Consider the following 20,972-nt stretch of genomic DNA (forward strand, 5'->3'; position numbering starts at 1 on the left):
AGCTGACTCTACCCCCCCAACCCTCACCAGGCCTCTCTGGACTCTTCGACACCGGCCTCCATCACGCAGGCTCAGCAGGGCCTGACGCCTCCGTCATGAACCTCATCTCGGCCCTGGAGTCCCGGGGCCCCCAGCCTGGTCCCTCTGCCTCTTCTCTCCTCTCCCAATTCCGCAGTCCTTCCTGGCAAACAGGTAAGGCCATTGCCAGTCCAGGAGGGCCAGGGTGGGGCTGGCTTGTGGTCAACTCTGACCTGTGGTCTCCTCCCTCATCCCCAGCCATGCACACGCCAGGCCCCACGGAGCTCTTCATCTCAGGCGCCCTGCCGGGTTCCAGCACCTTTCCATCCTCCTCTGCCCTGTCGGCCTATCAGCACCCGGCTTCCTTTGGCAGCCGCCCCTTCCCAGTACCCTCTTCCCTCAGCCTCCAGGACCCCCCATTTAGTCCCCCAGCTAATGGGCTCTTGTCCCCTCATGACGTGCTGCACCTGAAGCCCTCGCAGGCACCCACGGTGCCCTCCTCGCTAGGCTTTGAGCGCCTGGCGGGGGGTGGTGTCCTGGGGCCCGCTGGTCTCGGCCCAGCCCAAACCCCTCCTTACCGCCCAGGCCCCCCAGATCCACCCCCACCTCCCCGCCACCTCCCAACTCAGTTCAACCTTCTGGCCTCCTCTTCCGCTGCTGCTGCTGCCGCCGCCGAGCAATCCTCTCCCCAGCTCTACAACTTCTCGGGTGCCGCCCCCGGCCCGCCGCCACCCGAGCGGGCCCTGCCCCGCCAGGACACCGTCATCAAGCACTACCAGCGGCCAGCCAGTGCCCAGCCCCCCCCACCACCAGCCCACGCCCTCCAGCACTACCTGAGCTGCGGAGGCAGCTACGCCTCCATGGGCCACCGGGCCAACTTGGCCTGCAGCCCCCTGGGCGGTGGGGAGCCCTCCCCGGGCGCTGGCGAGCCTAGCAAGGCTGGGCCCAGTGGAGCCACGGCCGGGGCATCGGGCCGGGCTGCGGGCCCCGAGGCAGCTGGAGGAGGTGGGGCGGCGGGTGGCGGTGGAGGTTACCGCCCCATCATTCAGTCGCCTGGTTACAAGACGGGCAAAGGTGGTTATGGGGCAGCTGCGGGCGGTGCCAACAGGCCCCCACCACCCCGTTCGACTGCCACGCCCAAATGCCAGAGCCTGGGTGGGCCAGCAGCAGCCTACGCCACTGGCAAGGCCTCTGGGGCTGGGGGGGCGGGAGGCCAGGCCTATTCCCCTGGTCAGCCCCAAGGGCTTCTAGGACCCCAGGCCTATGGGCAAGGGTTTGGAGGGGGTCAAGCGCAGGACTTGAGCAAAGGCCCTAGCTACTCAGGTGGGCCCCAGCAGCCCCCTAGTGGTCCCCCGCCTCCTGGCCTAGCCACATGTCAGAGCTATTCCCCAGACCAGCTGCAGGGGCAGCTATATGGGGTGCAGGGTGAGCCGTACCCAGGGCCAGCTGCCCATTCCCAGGGGCTGCCCACAGCCAGCCCCTCGCTCAGCTACAGTACTGGCCATTCCCCAGCACTCTCGGGCCATGGAGGTGGTTGGGGGCCCAGCTCCCTGGGGGGCGGCGGAGAGGCCAGCCCTTCTCACATCATCCGCCCGCTGCAGTCGCCTCCGGCCCCCGGCCGCCCTCCTGGAGTTGGCTCTCCAGGAGCTCCTGGCAAATACCTGAGCTCTGTCCTGGCCTCAGCCCCATTCCTGGCACCCCCAGGAGCCGGCAGCTATGCCGCCGGAGCAGGTGGCTACAAGGGCAAGGGGGATGGCTCAGAGCTACTGGCGGGCCCCGGCGGGCCTCCCGCTGAGCGCACCGAGGATGAAGAATTCCTCATCCAGCACCTCCTGCAGGCGCCCAGCCCCCCGAGGACCTCAGGGGCAGATGGCCTGGTGGGCGAAGATGGGGCGGCGGATGCCTCCAAGGGACTTGGGAGTGGCGGGGCTGGGGGTCCCCCAGGCACACCCTACGAGTTGGCCAAGGAAGACCCACAGAGGTACCATCTGCAGAGCGTCATCCGTACCAGCGCCAGCCTTGATGAGGGTGCCACGGCGGCCCTGGAGCTGGGCCTGGGGAGGCTGAAGGAGAAGAAGAAAGGGCCAGAACGGGGTGGCGAGACCCCCGAGGGGCTGGCCACCTCAGTTGTCCACTATGGGGCAGGTGCCAAGGAGCTGGGGGCCTTCCTCCAAAAGAGCCCTCCACCCCCAACTCCCACGGCCCAGTCTGCCCAGCCTGCCCCCCACGGCCTCCTCCTAGAGGCCGGGGGCCCTGACCTCCCACTGGTGCTGCCTCCCCCTCCCCCCCAGCTGCTCCCCTCGGTCCTCAGCCATGCTCCCAGCCCCTCTTCCAGTGCTCCCAAAGTTGGCGTCCATCTCCTTGAGCCGGCCGCCCGTGATGGGGCACCCCAGCCTCCCCCCCCGCCCCCCCCACCTCCACCACCCATGCCCCTCCAGCTCGAGGCCCACCTCCGCGGCCATGGCCTGGAGCCGGGTGCCCCCAGCCCCCGCCTGCGACCTGAGGAGAGCCTGGAGCCACCCGGCACCATGCAAGAATTGCTTGGGGCCCTGGAGCCGCTGCCACCTGGGCCTGGTGACACTGGTGTGGGCCCACCTAACACCGAGGGCAAGGATCCCTCGGGGGCCTACCGCAGCCCTAGCCCGCAAGGCACCAAGGCCCCCCGCTTTGTGCCACTCACCTCCATCTGCTTCCCTGACTCCCTGCTGCAAGACGAGGAGCGCAGCTTCTTCCCCACCATGGAGGAGATGTTTGGCGGCGGCCCCGCAGATGACTATGGAAAGGCTGGGCCACCCGAGGACGAGGGCGATCCCAAGGCGGGGCCTGGGCCGCCTCCGGGCCCCCCTGCCTATGATCCCTATGGGCCCTACTGCCCTAGTCGGGCGTCTGGAGCCGGTCCCGAGACTCCAGGCCTGGGCCTGGACCCCAGCAAGCCGCCTGAGCTGCCCTCCACCGTCAACGCCGAGCCTCTGGGCCTGATCCAGAGTGGGCCCCACCAGGCGGCCCCCCCGCCCCCGCCTCCCCCCCCGCCGCCGCCACCCCCTGCCTCGGAGCCCAAGGGAGGCCTGACCTCGCCCATCTTCTGCTCTACCAAGCCAAAGAAGCTGCTTAAGACGTCCTCCTTCCACCTGCTGCGGCGCCGTGACCCGCCTTTCCAGACGCCCAAGAAGCTGTATGCCCAGGAGTACGAGTTCGAGGCCGACGAGGACAAGGCCGATGTGCCTGCTGACATCCGCCTCAATCCCCGGCGCCTGCCTGACCTGGTGTCCAGCTGCCGCTCCCGTCCGGCGCTCTCACCGCTGGGCGACATTGACTTCTGTCCACCCAACCCTGGCCCCGATGGCCCCCGGCGCCGTGGCCGCAAGCCCACCAAGGCCAAGCGTGATGGGCCGCCCCGGCCCCGGGGGAGACCCCGGATTCGCCCACTGGAGGTCCCCACCACCGCCGGGCCAGCCTTGGCCTCCACACCTACTGATGGGGCCAAGAAACCCCGGGGCCGGGGCCGGGGTCGAGGCAGGAAGGCCGAGGAGGCCGGGGGCCCTCGGCTGGAGCCCCTGAAACCACTGAAGGTGAGGGGGAGCGAAACCCTGACGCTGGAGGGTTGGGACCACGTTTGAGGTTCTTGGGCACGGTAGGGGATGTGGTTTATCTTCCTAACACCCATGAGGAAATGAATCCGAGGGCTGGAATTTCAGGGTTCCACTGTTGCAGAGGTCTGAGAATTGAAACTTGTGTCTACAGGGAGGCGGGGGTTAGCGCTTGTATTCTTAGGTTCTAGATCCTGCAGGACTATTGATCAGGGGTCCTGGATTCCTGGGTCTTGTGGGAGGAGGGTCCGTGAGTAATGAGGGAGGGACCCCAGTCCTGTCATTCTGGAATCTGAGCAGAGGGGTCCGCAGGCATGAATTCTAGGATTCTACAGGCTGACACTCTGAGAATTTGAACTTTAGGGTCTTAACTGGGGAGAGGGCTGGGGCCCCAGACCCCTGGGTCTGAGGGAGGAGGGGGCTTGGGGCCCTGGGCTTGTGGGCCCTGACTCCCCACTGCCCCCATATCTAGATCAAGCTGTCTGTGCCCAAGGCCGGCGAGGGTCTGGGAGCGTCATCGGGCGATGCTGTGTCAGGAGTTGACCACAACAGCCTGGACTCCAGCCTCACTCGGGAGAAGATCGAGGCCAAGATCAAGGAGGTGGAGGAGAAGCAGCCCGAGATGAAGTCCGGCTTCATGGCCTCGTTCCTGGACTTTCTCAAGTCAGGCAAGCGCCATCCACCGCTCTACCAGGCTGGCCTGACACCCCCGCTCAGCCCCCCGAAGAGCGCGCCGCCCTCCGTGCCGGCCCGGGGCCTGCCTCCCCAGCCCCCCGCCGCGCCTGCCGTGCCACAGCCCCCACCCGCCGGCGCCTTCGGGCTGGGGGGTGCGCTGGAGGCCGCCGAGAGCGAGGGCTTGGGGCTCGGCTGCCCTTCGCCCTGCAAGCGGCTGGACGAGGAGCTGAAACGGAACCTCGAGACCCTGCCCTCCTTCTCGTCGGACGAGGAAGACTCTGTCGCCAAGAACCGGGACCTGCAGGAGAGCATCTCCTCGGCCATCTCCGCCCTCGATGACCCGCCACTGGCCGGGCCTAAGGACACCTCCACTGCGGACGGGCCCCCCCTGGCTACTGAGGCTGCAGTCCCCGGTCCACCCCCTCTCCCGGGGCTCCCCAGTGCCAGCAGCAGTGGCACGCCTGGTGAGCTCTGGGAAGGTGGTCTGGGGGCGGGGCAGAGGTTTCCCGACATTCAGGTCACCAGGTCTGGTTGTGTAAATCAGGCACTGTTCACAGTGCAGATGATTGACAGAGATACGCTTGTTTATGGAGGGTAACCTCTTACTTAAGGGCAAGCCTTTTGAGAAAGGGGCGTCTTTTTCTAATCCACCCACAGGTGCTAAGTGGACTGGCGGGGGCCCGAAGGTGGGCAGTGGAGAACACTGGGGGACAGGGCAGGCTATAAGTGATGGGGACAGGTGGGTGACAGGGATGGAGAGAGCTTTTAAAACTGATGGGGGACACGGGACCTGAGAAGGGTTCTAGGAGTTAGGGATGTGTAATAAAGGACAGAAAAGGGTCTGGGGGGCAGAGAGAGACTTGGGAGGGTTGTTTAAAGAGAAACGTGACTAGTTTCAGCAGTGACTAGTCAAATCTCGTGGGGGGCCATCGGGAAAGGCTGGGGGTACAGTCTGGTCTGGATGCTGTTCTGTCCTGAGAGGAGGGTTGGACAAGATTTGAGGGGCTTTAATGGGGGGGGAACAGAGGCATTGGGGGAAGAAAGAGGTGGCATTTGGAGGAAGGCATTTGGAGCAGTTAATGAGGAGGCTTGGGAGCTCACAGGAGTCTTAAGGAATGAAGTCTTCTGGAAGGTGGTAGAAAGATGGGCAGTGGGGAGTGAGACAGTGAGAGGCCGAAGGGAAGCACCAGGGAAGAGAGGAGAAACAGTGGAGGGTGCTAAGCAGAGTGCCTGGATCTGCCATAACGGGAGAGAGCATGGGGGGCGAGGGAGCCTTGGAAGGGTCAGGAAGGCTCATAGCTTGGAAGGACCCAGGGATGGAGCAAAAGCAGTCTGGGGAGTCAGAAGATCTCAAGGCGTTAGAGGAGGAATGTTACAAAATCTCACGGGGAGTTAGCGTAGCAGGAAGGAGAGGGTGTTGCCGATCCCGAGAGTGGAGAGCAGGCTGAGGAAAGGAAAGGGGAGAGCTTGGGTGGAGGAGTTCGAGACCTCTGAGCGGGAAAAGAGGAGGTAGAAGCACAGCAGCGGTTGAGGAACTGGGAGGAACATCGAGGAATGGGAGGTAAGCGTCAGACTGGGGCCCCAAAGCAACAAAGAGACATTTCAGGACTAAAATGGACATTGTGGTTGGGAGACAGTTTCAGGGGCTCAGAGTAGCCACTGGGGCTGGGAAGGGGTCTCAGGGAGGGAGTCAGGTGTGGCACAGTGGCGACTGGGGAGCTGAGTGGCAATAAGGGGCAGAGGGCTTGTTGGCACAGGGAGGGACATTCAGGGACAAGAGAAGAGGTGATGGGATGGTGAATGGTATTTGGGGACTAGGAGGTAGGGCAGGGCCAGGAGCTTTGTAGGCACTGGACTGGGGAGCAGAGGGGGAGTTGTTGATGGGACCAGAGAGGCCTCCTGGCCATTGTGGTGGGGACACTGAGCAATGATACTGGGATGCAGAGCTGCACTAAGACACACAGGGGGTCTTTGGAGGCTGGGGAAAGATGGGGAGGACCGGAGCGGCATGTCTGGGTAGGAAAGTTTATTAGGACCTTGGAGAGAGAAGTTAAAGGGTCCTGGGCTTCTGGTAGGTGTCTGGGGACAGGGGTGGGTATTGAAGGTCAGGGAGGGGTCAGACAGGAGCTTTGCAGGAGGAGGAAGGTCAGCAGAAGAGGAATAAAAAGTGGAGTTGGAGGGGGATTGGGGGCAGAAATGGATGCTAGGTGAAGAGCTCAGTTTGGTCAGGAGGGATGTTGGGGTGCAGGACGGGAAGAGGGCTGTGTTGAGACCCCCCAGAATAGGCTGGGAGGCCTTTCACTGGAAGCAGATAAACAGGTCTGGGGGGTCGGGGTTGAGTGGGGCTCCAGCCCTGATGCCCGTCTCGCCCCCAGAGCCCCCGCTGCTGGAGGAGAAGCCCCCGCCCTCGCCGCCCCCTGCCCCGACACCCCAGCCGCCGCCCCCACCGCCGGCCCTGCCCTCGCCACCCCCTCTGGTGGCCCCCACGCCCAGCTCGCCGACCCCACCGCCCGTGCCAGTCCCACCGGCGCTGCCCTCGCCGCCTGCCCCGCCGCCCCTGCCCACCGCAACCCCTGCCCCCCTTCCGGAGGAGCCTGCCGCCCCGTCCCCCGACGACCCCGAGCCGCCGGACGCCCGGCCCCTGCACCTGGCCAAGAAGCAGGAGACCGCGGCCGTGTGCGGGGAAACGGACGAGGAGGCTGGCGAGAGCGGCGGGGAGGGCATCTTCCGGGAGCGTGACGAGTTCGTCATCCGCGCCGAGGACATCCCTTCCCTCAAGGTGAGTCTCCTGTCGTGTCGGACAACTGGGCCCAGTGCTTTGGTCACTGGAGCGTTTATCGAGCGCCTGTTGGATGACAGGCCCAGTGCTGGGGGCTGCAGGTACAGTGATGGCTGAGGCAGCCCATCTCATCCTCCTGAGTTGACAGTCGTGGGGCTGATAGAGGAGGCCAGCTGGACCCCCGCAGAGGACTTGCACGCTTCTGAGATGTTATTTGGGTGTGTGTGTGTGTCACCGATAAATAAGGTAAACCCATTGTTAGCATTTATTGCAGGTATTTTTGCTGTGGGTGCTAGGGTTATACTAAGGGACAAAGCCGATGAGGAGGGCCTGATCTTAGGGAACTTCTAACACAAGCCAAGGGGTGCTTTAAAGGGAACTTGTGCCTTGTAGGTGGAAAGCTGAGGTATTGACGTGACATACCTATGAAAAGGCACACATACGACGTGCAGATGTAGTAGCCAGTGGTTTGGGAATGCTTGTGTGTCAGGCCACATCTTAAACACTTTATGTTGGGACCTCCCTAGCGGTCCAGTGGTTAAGAATCTGCGCTTCCACTGCAGGGGACGCGGGTTCAATCCCTGGTCAGGGAACTAAGATCCTTCATGCCATGCGGTGTGGCCGAAAAAAAACAAACACTTTATGCGTATTTACTACTTCCAGTTATTCTACACAGGGGTGGACACACTATGCCCCGCCCCCCCCGTCCCCCCTCCAGCCCCCTGCCTGTTCTTATAAATAAAGTTTTATTGGCACATAGCCCCACCCACTCATTTACATATCAGCTATGGCTGCTTTCCCCGTCCACTAGCAGAGTGGAGTAGTTGCAACAGAGCTTAGCTGATCCACAAAGCCAAAAATATTTCTTGTCTGTCCTTTTACGGAAAAAGTGTACTGACCTTTGCTGTACTTTGTTCATTGGACAGGTAGTTGGATCAGAGGATTGATATAAGTGCTTGACAAGGGTAGGTGACATCAGACGCCCGTGTAGTGTTTCTCACAGGGCATGAGGTAGAGCGAGTACTCGGTAGGGCTCACAGGGCATGAGGTAGAGCGAGTACTCGGTAGGGCTCACAGGGCATGAGGTAGAGCGAGTACTCAGTAGGTCAGCAAGCCATTATCACCTTGATGGTGACGCCAAGGGCTAAGGCCATTCTTCGTGTTAGTTACTGTCACTGACTGGGTAGCAACTAGGGGGCAGGAACCATGTTTGGTCTTGGATGTATGTTAACACGTTTAATTTCTTTCTTTTTTTAAAAGATTTTTTTTTCTTTTTTGATGTGGACCATTTTAAAATTTATTTTATTTATTTTTGGCTGCGTTGGGTCTTTGTTGCTGCGTGCGGGCTTCCTCTAGTTGTGAGTGGGGGCTGCTCTTCGTTGCGGTGCGCGGGCTTCTCATCGCGGTGGCTTCTCTTGTTGCGGAGCACAGGCTCTAAAGCACAGGCTCCACAGTTGTGGTGCACAGGCTTAGTTGCTCTGCGGCATGTGGGATCTTCCTGGACCAGGGCTCAAACCCGTGTCCCCTGCATTGGCAGGCAGATTCTTAACCATTGCACCACCAGGGAAGCCCTAACGTGTTTAATTTCATCTTGGGTGTTGTTTCTTCTAAGTTACAGATGAAAAAATTGTGGGGTGAATTCATTATAAGGATAGTGCATATTATTATACTTTTATTTTGTCTGTAGCTCGCAGCTCGTGGGATCTTAGTTCTCCAATCAGGGATTGAACCCAGGACCATGGCAGTGAGAGTGCCAAGTCCTAACCACTGGACCGCCAGGAAATTCCCTATCATACTTCATTATTAAGTGTGTTTTGCGAGAGGAACTTAGAGTGCTTTTTCCTATGTTACTTTCAATCTATTTTTTTAAAAATACTTTATTTATCTATTATTTGGCTGCGCCAGGTCTTAGTTGCGGCACGCAGGATCTTCGTTGTGGCACGCGGGATCCTTTTTTTAGTTGCGGCATGTGAGCTCTTAGTTGCGGCATGTGGGATCTAGTTCCCTGACCAGGGATCGAACCTGGGCCCCCTGCGTTGGGAGCACGAAGTCTTAACCACTGGACCACCTGGGAAGTCCCTTCAATCTATTTTATTGTGGGAAAAGTAGAGCAAATACAGTAACGGGGCTGTGTGTATCCATCACTTAGCTTTCGCCATTATCACCTCCTGGTTGGTTCTGCTTGCTTTCCACCCTGTCACATTCTGTGCTGTCCGCCCCAGCTCACCAATCCCAGACTGTATCTTTTCATTGTTACTTTGTCATCTTCGCAGTACGATATGATAGAAGAGAACATTCACAAGAGATATGTAAGTTGTCAAAGCAGAATGGTAGAGCGAAGGCTTACTTCTCCACTCCTCAGCCAGCTACCAGAACAATCCCAATGCCTTGAGTCTCAGTATCCCTCCCTGGCTAATCCTCCCTTCTCCCTCATAGTTGTACTCACTCTACTAGTGCCCTGTGTCCGTTATTTCATTTTAACTTCAAGACTTCTGAGGCTCTGTGGCCATCAGTCTGGAACAGGCGAGGGAGGTGTCAAACGAACAGCAGTGACAGGAACGGCTACCAGCTCTCAGGGATAGGATTTGGGGCACATCATATTCAGAATTTAGCTTAATCATGGTAACCGATACATGTCACGAAGTTTATCATTTTAACTATTTTTAAGTGTACAGTTCAGTGGCATTAAGTATATTCACGTTGTTGTGCAAACCTTCGCCACCACCTGTAAGTTTTATCTTTGTAATCTCCTTTCTTTATAGGGATTACTATCCCCCTTTTACAGAGAAGGGAACTGAGGCTCAGAGGATTAAAGTAGGCTTTCCAGGCTTTCACAGCTTGGGACCCACACCCAGTTCTGCTGGCCCTGGGAGCCCACGCTCTCAGCACCAGAGTCAGCCACTCTCTGTATATTCCACCAAACATCGATAGTGCTGCTGGGCGCCCAGCACTGGGCCAAATGAACAGGGCTCTGGGGTGGGGACCCTGACTGTCCCCAGTTTACAGATGAGGAAGTTCACGTTCAGGGAGAGGGAATCATTTGGCTGATGGGTGCCAAGCCGGGATTAGAGCCAGGGCCATCTGATACCACCTCCCAGCTGGCATGGGGCAGGGGAGGGGGCCAGGCAAGGACTCAGATGCTTAAAATACAACACGAGTATGTGTTCTGATGGGGGACTCACAGCCCCAGGATTGAGCCACTTAGGCAGATGAGGACTCATTCGTGTGTCAGGAGTCAGGGCAGGCTGGCAGCATGGTTATTATGGGCCCAGCTTTGGCGTTAATCTGATTGGCTTGAATCTCTGCCACTTCCGAGCTGGACTAGTGTTGACCCTTCCTGAGCCTCAGTTTCCTCATCTGTAAAATGGGGGCTGATGCCGTTAGTACCCCCTTCGTACAACGTGAGCACTCAGGCTTTACGGCTTGTCCAGTACTCTGACTGTGGGTGGCATGCAGAAAGTGCTCTATAAACTTTGTTTCTATTATTCAGTGATCTTGGGCAGATCTCTAGCGCAGAGTTTGGCAAACTTTTTTTTTTGTAAAGGGCCAGATGGTAAATATTTTAGGCTTTGCAAGCTCCGTAAGGTCTCTATCATGTATTCTTGGGTTTTGTTTTTTGTTTTGTTTTTGCTTTTTCACACTCCTTTAGAAATGTAGAAACCATTCTTAGTTCATAGCTCTATAAAAATGGGCCACAGGTCATAGTGTGTTCTAGAACAATGGCAGCCCGATAGAAACATCCTATGAGCCACGTACAGCGTTTTAAACGTTCTTGCATCCACACTTTTGAAAAGTTAAAAAATGAGTGAGGTTAGTTGTAGGGATGTATTTTCTTTAACTTAGCATGTCTAAAATGTCATTTTAACATGTGGTCAATATAGAAAAAGTTAATGAGATGTTTGATCTCTCTTGCTTACCAAGTCTTTGAAATCCAGTGTGTATCTTACACTCATAGAACATGTTGATGCAAATGAGCTGCATTTTAAATGCTTCAAGAGGCACATATGGGGAGGGGCTGCTGAATTGGACAGTGTAGGGTTAGCCCCCTCTCTGCTTCAGCCTCCCCACCTGGAAAATGGGAGTGATAATATTAACTCCCAGTCCTTGGAGATGTGGAAGGTTTATCAGGATGTAAATTCTGAGCATATAAGTTTGTTGGATGGAGAAAAGTATGGGGAGAGCAGGTCACGCAGAGAGAACAGTCTGTGCAAAAGCCCTGTGGTGAGGCAGGTTTATGTGATGGGTAGGGAGAGATGCAAGGGGTTGAGTGACTGGACAGTGAGCGCCGAGCCTGGGAAGGTGGGCAGGGTCCAGACCATCCTGTGGTGAGATCAGTGGGTGCCTGCTTGAGAATCTGCTCTGGGTTATCTGGCTGCTTCGAGGGCCCTGGCCAGCAGGGAGGTGGCTGGGGAAGTGTTCAGTCCTGATGACAGTCTGTCCACTGCCTTAGTTCTGTTACACTGACTCCCCTGTGTCTGATCCTGCAGCCTTCTCCTTAACACCAGGCTGGGTGCTTCTAGCTTACTTACTCACATCCTGCTACTTACTGCCCTTGTCTCAGCTTGTCACAATTCAGATTCCCAGAAGAGAATCTGATTGGCCCAGCACAGCATTTTGGGTCAGGATGGGGTTCGTATTATGCCTGTTGATTGGCTACCCCTTGTCAGGTCTCCTCCAATCAGCTGTGGCTTCCACTGAATGGGTGTTATGGGTGGGGCAACTTCCCACCAAGTGGAAGTGGGTGTGGTCAGTGACATGACTGACATGAGGAGAGGCAGGAAAGACGTGGCTTTGGGACTAAGTGACCCTGGTTGGGGAGCAGGCAAGGACGATGATGCCAGGGCCTGATGACTGGTGGATAGTGGGGATTCTGGGAGGAAGAGTGGTTTGGGGAAAGAAGCCAAGCCCAATTGGGATGTGGTGAGTCAAGGGCCCCACGTCCAGCTAGAGAAACAGCTGGATCCTTAGAGGAGGAAGATCGGCAGTGGGAAGAGACATAGGAGGGGGTGCCCTCCCCTGGCTGGGGGAGGGGGTGCTCTGATGGATTTTTCAGAAACTTCTGAGAACTGGAACAGGGAACATTATATCCACAGTGAGAGGGAAAAAGACACCCCTAGGGGGGCGCCCTGCATGTGCAGAAACCTGGAGGTCAGAAAGTCTGGGGCTTGTCTGCTGAGCTTTGAGGGTCTGGATGACCTGCTGGGCAGGGGTAGGAGAAAGGAAAGGAGACTGAGGCAAAGTCTCTATGCCAGGCTGTGGAATCTGCATTGGGGGCCCTGGAAGGTTTTGGAGCAGGGCAGGATATGTAAATGAGCTTTTCAGTCCTTGAAAAGGATTTGAAACGGACTTTTCAATCCTTGGGCCTCTGACCTGGTTCCCTGAGGAGCCAGGAGGGAGGATTGAGAACCATGGTATCCTGGAGGAAGGCACTTGGGATTGACATGCCCATATCCCTGTCTCATCCTGCCTCACTCTTGTCCAGTGAAATTTCAGCCAAGAACCTTTCTGGACCTCATGTTCATCAGGTTATTCTAACTCCTTTCTGTTCCCCTGGCTGATCTGCAGGATATGAAAAATTGTGGATGTAGAAGCATTTGACCAAAAACCAAGAATAGATAGCCGGTACTTGGCACTCAGGCTCCAGTGCTGCAGCTGCTGCCAGTGGCAGACATCACTAATCAATCCCACACACAAGGCTGCTGAGCCTTGTGCTCAGGGCAGCCGTGATCAGTTAGTTGGAGTTACCTGAATCCTGTTTATCACTTGACTATGGATTCTTTATTTTACTTATTTATTTTTTAAAAATATTTAATTTACTTTTGGCTGCATCGGGTCTTAGTTGCGGCATGTAGGATCTTTCGTTACTGCGCTCAGGCTCCTCTCTAGTTGTGGCGTGCGGGCTCAGTAGTTGGGGCATGCGGGCTTAGTTGCCCCGCGGCATGTGGGATCTTAATTCCTCTACCAGGGATCGAACCTGCATCCCCTGCACTGGAAGGCGGATTCTTAACCACTGGACCACCAGGGAAGTCCCAACTATGGATTCTTTAAATGCAAGGGCTTGTCCCTCATTCATCTCTGGGTTATCACAAAGCTCAGTGCATATTTCCCACTATGTTCTTATTATTTACTTATCTGTGCCTGTCAGTTGCTTTTTTCTAGAGCCACAGCTGTCACACACTTTACCTGGCAGTCCCTGGTCATCACCCAACCCCCTCACGGAAGATACATTCCTTCCTGGACTCATTTAGGTATCACTTCTTCGAGGAAGCATTCTTGGATTCAGACTGAGTCCAGACTCCTTCTTCTAGGCTTCTGGGGCACCTGCTGTTAGCACATTTATTACTTGTGCTGTTATTTTTTTGTGCCTGTGTCTGGTCCCCTGCTAGTCCCCTTACTCCCTGAGATCAGATGCTGGGTCTGACATCCTTTGGTTCCTGGTGCCCAGCTGGGGCACACAAGCCTTGGGGTGGGGATGGGGGTCTGAGTGTGCTGAGGGAAGTTGAGATCAGGGAGCCTTTGTGTCACTGTCCTTCCCTGCTGTGGACAGGCTGATGAAATAAATGGTCTCAGGTAACCCATCACCTGTTTATTCTTAGCACAAGCCACAACCTTACCCTGTTCTGTTTATTTGCTTGTCTGTCTTATTACCTCTGTAATGAAAACCCCAAGAAAGGCTTTGTCGATCTCGTTCACTGCCAAACTGTGGGACCCGACACTGTATCTAGAAGATGGTGGGTGGATGAGTGCTCAGATTTTGTCATTTCTTTGAGTCATGCGGATGGCTTGTGCCATCACACTGTATAGCTATAATAACTAAAACCTTGTAGCCCAGAATGAATGGCCTATTTGCAGCAACATGGATGGACCTAGAGATTATCATACTAAGCGAAGTAAGTCAGAAAGAGAAAGATAAATGCCATATGATATCACTTATATCAGGAATCTAAAATACGACACAAATGAACATATCCACAAAACAGGAACAGACTCACAGACATAGAGAACAGACTTGTGGTTGCCAAGGGCGAGGAGCCGGTGGGGAGGGAAGGATTGGGAGTTTGGGATTAGCAGATGCAAATTAGTATATATAGGATGGATAAACAGCAAGGTCTATACTGTGTACTATACTATACGTACTATACTATACTATACTATATAACACAGTGAACTATAATCAATATCCTGAGATAAACAACACTGGAAAAGAATATGAAAAAGAATATATGTATGTATAACTGAGTCATTTTGCTATACAGCAGAAATTAACACAACATTGTAAATCAACTATACTTCAGTAAAATTAAAAAAAAAAACAAAACAACCAACAGCATGAACAGCCTGATTGAGAGTATAGACGGTTCCCTGATGGTTCAGTTTAGGATTTTTAAACTTTATGATGGTGCAAAAGCGATACGCATTTGAAATTTGAGTTTTGTTCTTTTCCTGGGCTAGTGATATGCGCTACGATACTCTCTTGTGATGCTGGGCACTGGCAGCGAGCAGCAAGCCACCAGCTCCTGGTCAGCCACGCAGTTAATCGCAAGGGTAAACAACTGATACACTTACAACCCTCCTGTCCCCAGACAACCGTTCTGTTTTTTACTTTCAGTACAGTATTCAGTAAATTACATGAGATACTCCATACTTTATTTTTAAAGATGGGCTTTGTTTTAGATGACTTTGCCCAACTGCAGGCTAATGTAAGTGTTCTGAGCGCGTTTAAGGTAGGCTGGACTAAGCTATGATGTCTTTAGGGGTATTCAGTGCATTTTTGACTTAGGATATGTTCAACTTACGATGGGTTTATTGGGATGGAACCCCATGGTAAGTTGAGGAAGCTTTGCATCCCCAAATCTAAGAACCTCAGACAGCCAGAAGATACCTGTCAGCTGGAAGTTCGCTGATGCTTGTTAATGATGATGCCTTTTCTCTAAGGGAGTGTAGAGGGAGGACAGAGGGCCAGGAATTGGGATTGGGAAGGGCAGGCATGGGGGTTGACCCTGCGGGCCTTACTGTGCCCCTCCTCAGCTGGCGTTGCAGACGGGGCGCGAGCCTCCACCCATCTGGCGAGTCCAGAAGGCACTGCTGCAGAAATTCACTCCGGAGATCAAGGACGGGCAGCGGCAGTTTTGTGCCACCAGTAATGTGAGCCTGCAGAGGGGAGCGAGGGCTTGAGGGGCCCTGGGTTGGGTGTGTGGAAGCCACTGTCCCCCTCACACGATTCGGATTCACCTTGGGTCCAAGATGTGTCCAGAGCGGGGGGGTCTCCACCTCCTGGCAGGCTCTGGGTGGTTGCCATGGTGGGCCAGGGCAGGGGTGGGAGTCTTGGGTGTTGGGCTGCCTAGCTGGGGCGGAGGAAGGAGTTCCTCATGTGCTTCTTTTCCTCCATAGTATTTGGGGTATTTTGGGGACGCCAAAAACCGGTACCAGCGCCTTTACGTCAAGTTTCTGGAAAACGTCAACAAGAAGGATTACGTGAGGGTCTGTGCTCGGAAACCCTGGCACCGGCCCCCAGTGCCTGTCAGGTACCAGGGGGGCCGGGGGTCAGGTGGTGGGCAGGGCCAACAGGCATGGGGTGAATCATACAAGGAAATTTACATAACATAAAATTAACCATTTTAAAGTACACAATGCTTAGAAACAGAGTCGGGAGGGGGTGCAGAGACCCAGAGAGTGGGGCCCCCAGAGAGAGGGGGACAGAGACCAGCTCAGCAAAGTTCTGTGCTTAGAGCTGCGGGCTAGGCGGTGGGGGCGGGGGTACCCCAAGGAGGAGAATTGGGGTTTCAGGGGGTGCTGACTGCAGTCCCATCTATGTCCCCTTCCAGACGCTCTGGTCAGGCCAAGGGCCCCGCATCTGCTGGGGGCAGCTCTGCACCTCCCCCCAAGGCCCTGGCACCGCCTCCTAAGCCTGAGACCCCTGACAAGATGACATCCGAGAAGCCCCCAGAGCAGACACCTGAGACGGCCGTGCCTGAGCCCCCTGCCCCTGAGAAGCCATCCCTGCCTCGGCCCATGGAGAAGGAGAAAGAGAAGGAGAAAGAGAGGGCCACGCGTGGGGAACGGCCACTGCGGGGTGAGCGGGGCACGGGCGGCCGGCAGATTCGGCCAGATCGGAGCCTCACCACGGGACAGCCCGCCACCTCCCGGCTGCCCAAGTCCCGGCCCACCAAGGTGAAGGCTGAGCCGCCCCCCAAGAAGAGGAAGAAGTGGCTGAAGGAGGCGGCAGGCAACGCCTCGGTGGGCGGGGGCCCACCAGGCAGCTCCTCGGACTCAGAGTCATCCCCCGGGGCTCCCAGTGAGGATGGTAAGGCCATCGGCAGCCGTAGGGCTGGTGGTAGGGAGGCGACTCTGTGGCTTTCAGAAGGAGGCATGGATGGGGGCTATCCAGAGGGCTCCAGGTAGCATCAGCAAACAGTCACAGTAGTAATAAGTAAGTTAAAAGTAATAGCAGTAGCTAACAGCTGTATAGCACCTAACCACGTGACAGGCTGTCTTGTAAGTGCTTCACAGATGTTAACTTGTTTGAGTTTTTCACTGTGGTCCTAGGAAGTAGATACCAATATTATCCTCAAATACAGGTGAGGAGACTGAGACACCAAGAGAGTGCAGCACAGCTGGGATGTGACATCCCACCTGAGTTGGAATGCAGCCGCTGGAGCATCGCGCTCTGTTCTTCAACACTGCACTGTTCTGTCTCAGAATAGGCAGCTTCTGAGGGCTGAGGAGGATTGGGGACCAGCATCTATCGTGGGGACCCAGACATAGTGGTGTTCCCTGTGACTCCCTGCGTGACTCCAGGAAAGGGGCAACACCTCTTTACACCTCAGTGACCTCACCTGTAAAATGGGTTAATAATGAAGTAAAAATGGTATTCACAGAAAAGCACATAGGAGGGTACTAGCCTGTAGTGGGCACCAGGTGGGAGCTCCATTGCTTAGAATGATGTCTGGTTTACGATGACAGTAACAACAACAACAATATATGTAACATATGTAAAATAAATATAACAGCTGACTTTTATTGAGTGCTTACTTAAGTACCAGGCATCATTTTAAGCATGTTATACATTGGCTTATTTTATCTTTACATAAACCCTGTGAGGTAGGTGCTGTAAAATGATCCTCATTTTATTTTTTATTATATTTTTCGGGGGTTTTTGTGTTTTTGTTAATTTTATTTATTTTTTTATCCTCATTTTAAAGATGAGAGATCTGAGGCCCTGGGAGGTGACATGACTTGCTCAAGGTCACATACTCTTTCAGGTGTAGTGCAGGGATAGCTGTTGTAACAGAGGCTAGTCAAATGAGAGAGTCGGAATTATCTTTTCATCAAAGCCCTGATGAAGTTGGGAAGTTCTGATTAAGCGCCAGATCTGGGAATGGCCCACATCCTATCTTCTCTTATCCCATTGGCCGGAACTAGTCACCTGGCCACAGCTAACTGCAAGGGAGCCTGGGAAATGTAGTCTTTTAACTGGGCAGTTGGCTCAATCTGGCCAGGTGGAAGCAGTTAATGCTGAGTCAGGGGAAGGTGCTGGCAAGGGAGGAGCTTTACAAAAGGCCCAGGTTTGCAGGTTCTTTTTCTTTTTCTTCAACAAGTTTATAGCTCTAATTCACATACCACGTAGCTCACCTAATTAAAACCCATAGTCCTCTGGCTTTTAGTATAGTCAGAGTTGTGCATCTACCTGGCAGTCAAGCTTAGAACATTTTCATCACCCCAAAAGGAGACCCTGCTTCCTTTGGCCATCACTCCCCTTTCTCCCCACCCTCATCCCTAAGCAACCAGTAATTTACTATTTCTATAGATTTGACCATTTTGGACATTTCACCTAAGGGATATCGAACATACAGTGTGCAGTCCTTTGGGACTGGCATCTTTGCTTAGCATAATGTTTTTGAGGTTCATCCGTGTTGTGGTGTGTATCAGTACTTCATCCTTTTTTTTTTTTTCTAATTGAAGTATAGTTGATTTACAATATATTAGTTTCAGGTGTACACCATAGTGATTCAATATATTTATAGATTATACTCCATTTAAGGTTCTTATAAAATATTATCTATGTTTCCTATGCTGTACAATATATTCTTGTAGCTTACTTATAATTATACATAGTTGTTTGCAGTACCTCATTCCTTTTTATGGCTGAATACTATTCCATTGCTTGGATATACCACATTTTGTTTATCCATGGACTAGCTTGATGGACATTTGGGTTGTCTCCACTTTTTTGGCTGATGCTGCTATGAACATATGTGGACAGCCCAGAATTTTCTGAGCCTATGAAATGGGAGAAACTAAACTCTGCACTCTTAGGGAAGCAATTCCCCCGCCAAGGGTCAGTATCTTTCTTTGGTCCTGGGTCTCTCTCTGTTCACCCCATTTGACCAGGAGCCCCTCCTGGGCAGGATGAGCCTGACTCAACGTCTGGATGCCCTGAAGGTTCTGCCCAGACCAGGAGGTCTCAGAACCAGCCCTCCTGCTGGTCCAAGACTGATGATCCTCCATGTGCTAGAACCTGATGTCTCTCCTTTCTTAGATGCACAATGAAAGTTCTAGAAAGAGGCTGCAGTGATGTTCCCTCTCCCCCTTCCTTTAGTTCACTCTCATCTGGCTTCCTCAGCCCCTTTCTGCAGGTGTTAATTGAGCACATACTATGTGCCATGAACTGAGGGTTCCAGCAGTAAACAGAAAAGACAAAAACATGTATCCTCGTGGGAGCTTACAGTCTCAGCGGGGGAGTTAATCAGATAAATATGTTATGTAATAGAACACAAAACAATATGAAAAGTCATCAGTGTAAGGCTGGGTCGGATTAAAGGCAGTAGAGAAAAATAAATCCAGTAAAGAGGATCCAGGCGGGATCCTGGGTGATATTTGCGGGGGAAGGGGGAGTTGCAGAAGGCTTCTGGAAGTGACATTGGAGCAGAGATCCGAATGCAACAGGGTTGGGGTGGTGTGACTTTGGGAGAGAGAACATTATGGACTGGGTATGTCTGAGGATCAGGAAAGAGGCCAGCGGCTGGAGGAAGTGAGGCCAGAGAAGGAACAGGAGCACAGCTTGGAGAGACAAGGGTCCTGGGGCTTTGTGGCCCCACTGGCAGGATTTTATCACGAGTGAGACAGGAGCCTTAGGAGGGTTCAGGCAGAGGCTTGATGGGGTCTGACTCCCACGGCTAAATGGTCACTCTGGCCTCTTGAAACAGCTGTCAGCAAGGACCGTCCATGTGGGTAAATCAAGTGGACATTTCTCGTGCCTTTTCCTAAAGGATGTTTTGGGGTCTTCCCACACGTGGCTCTCCTGCTTCTCTTTTCTCCCTGATGCTCCTTCTTGAGTTTCTGGTGGCTGTCCCTCCAGTCCCATCCTTGGAGAATTCCCTGGTGGTTCAGTAGTTAGAACTCAGCGCTTTCACTGCCAGGGCCTGTGTTTGATCCCTGGTCAGGGTACTACGATCCCCCAAGCCACGTGGCACGGACCAAAAAAAAAAAAAAAAGAGTCCCGTCCTTGGCCTCATTGCTTGGCGTTCCATATCTCTCACTTGGCAAGCTCCCACAAATTCCGTGAGCCTCAGACTCATTTCTTCTCCCTGCCACCTTCCAGGCCTACGCCCCAGCAACTCCCTCCTTCCAGACCCACCGAGCTGGTCCTAGCTTCTCTATCTCGGACACAGCCCCACTGGCAACCAAGTCACCAGGCCAGACCCTCCCTCACTTCTGCTGCAAGGAAGCCCCCAGCCCTACCCCTCCGGCCCTGACTGCCCCCATCCCCTCTGCTCCTTCCCACAGCCCTAGCTCAGATGCTGGCCCTCCTGCCCCTCAATCTATGTATCCTGATCCTCCAGCCCTGGCCCAGCCTCATCCTTTCTCATCTGGTCCATTGCCCTGGCCTCTGGTCTCATCCCTCTGATCCATCCCCTGGCCTTGGAGTGGTCTCTCTCCACTTACCTTTGCCCGTCCCTGCTCATAGCTCTCCCATGGCTCCCTAGTACCCCTCCCTAAAAAAGGCCCTCCCCTTTCTACCTCATCTCAGAGGCCTCACATGGTCTGGCCTGCCCTGACTTGTGCAGTCTCAGCTCCCATCTCCTTCCTCAGTCTTGCCTTTTGTGACCTGATCTCTCAGACCTGATTCACTGGTTTGGAAACCAACTCATCTCTCAGACTTGATTCACTGGTTTGGAAACCAACTCTGCTGCTTCTTTAGACTTTACTGAAGCTACACTAAACTAATCAAACACAGTGGTCACCGGCCTGGAATACTCTTTCCTATCACTCAAGGCTCAGCGTGTGTGTGACCTTTAATAGCCTTCCCTGACTTGCCAGGCTGAGCTCATTACGGTACCTGTGATTCACCGTTAGAGTATATTGTCCTGGTGTTGGGGAGTCTTCCCCAGTGGACGTGGACCTCACTGAGGGTAGGGATTTCTCTCCTGGTCCCTGGAGCTTAGAATACTGTCTGCCACACAGGCGGCCTTGGAGAAAGTTGGAATGATGGGCCATGTCTCCCTTTCTTCCCCCAGAGCGGGCAGTACCTGGGCGTCTGCTGAAGACCCGGGCGATGCGGGAGATGTACCGGAGCTATGTGGAGATGCTGGTGAGCACGGCACTCGACCCGGATATGATCCAGGCCCTGGAGGACACACATGGTGAGCAGAGGCTTGGGGGCCCAGAGCCCCCTACCCCTCCTTTGCCTCCCATACATCGTGAGGCTGCATCTCTTCTGATACCCTGTCTTGCCTTTCAGACGAGCTGTACCTCCCGCCCATGCGGAAGATCGATGGCCTCCTGAATGAGCACAAGAAGAAAGTCCTAAAGCGGCTGTCGCTGAGCCCAGCCCTGCAGGTGCTTGGGGGGGCTTGGCCTGCGGCGTCTGGGGCCCAGAGCTCAGGCACAGAGGAGACATGTGCACGTCAGCC

General features: G+C 54.6%; 1 protein-coding gene across 4 annotated transcripts in view; it reads left to right on the forward strand.

The window, feature by feature from the left end:
- Nucleotides 1-20,972, forward strand: part of PRR12 (proline rich 12) — a 28,396-nt gene that overhangs the window by 4,286 nt on the left and 3,138 nt on the right. The window contains exons 3-11 of one of the 4 annotated variants that reach the window (XM_049703775.1): nt 31-192; nt 277-3,587; nt 4,099-4,744; nt 6,656-7,059; nt 15,088-15,204; nt 15,451-15,584; nt 15,885-16,363; nt 20,577-20,702; nt 20,801-20,898. In XM_049703775.1, coding sequence (XP_049559732.1) covers nt 31-192; nt 277-3,587; nt 4,099-4,744; nt 6,656-7,059; nt 15,088-15,204; nt 15,451-15,584; nt 15,885-16,363; nt 20,577-20,702; nt 20,801-20,898 — 5,477 coding nt within the window. Of the gene's footprint in view, nt 1-30; nt 193-276; nt 3,588-4,077; nt 4,745-6,655; nt 7,060-7,139; nt 7,306-14,511; nt 14,605-15,087; nt 15,205-15,450; nt 15,585-15,884; nt 16,364-20,576; nt 20,703-20,800; nt 20,899-20,972 lie in introns of those variants that run through there. The other 3 variants (XM_012539245.3, XM_049703777.1, XM_049703776.1) reach the window with 3 other exon arrangements.

This window comes from Orcinus orca, chromosome 20 (assembly GCF_937001465.1).
Source record: "Orcinus orca chromosome 20, mOrcOrc1.1, whole genome shotgun sequence".
NCBI classification, from domain to species: Eukaryota; Metazoa; Chordata; class Mammalia; order Artiodactyla; family Delphinidae; genus Orcinus; species Orcinus orca.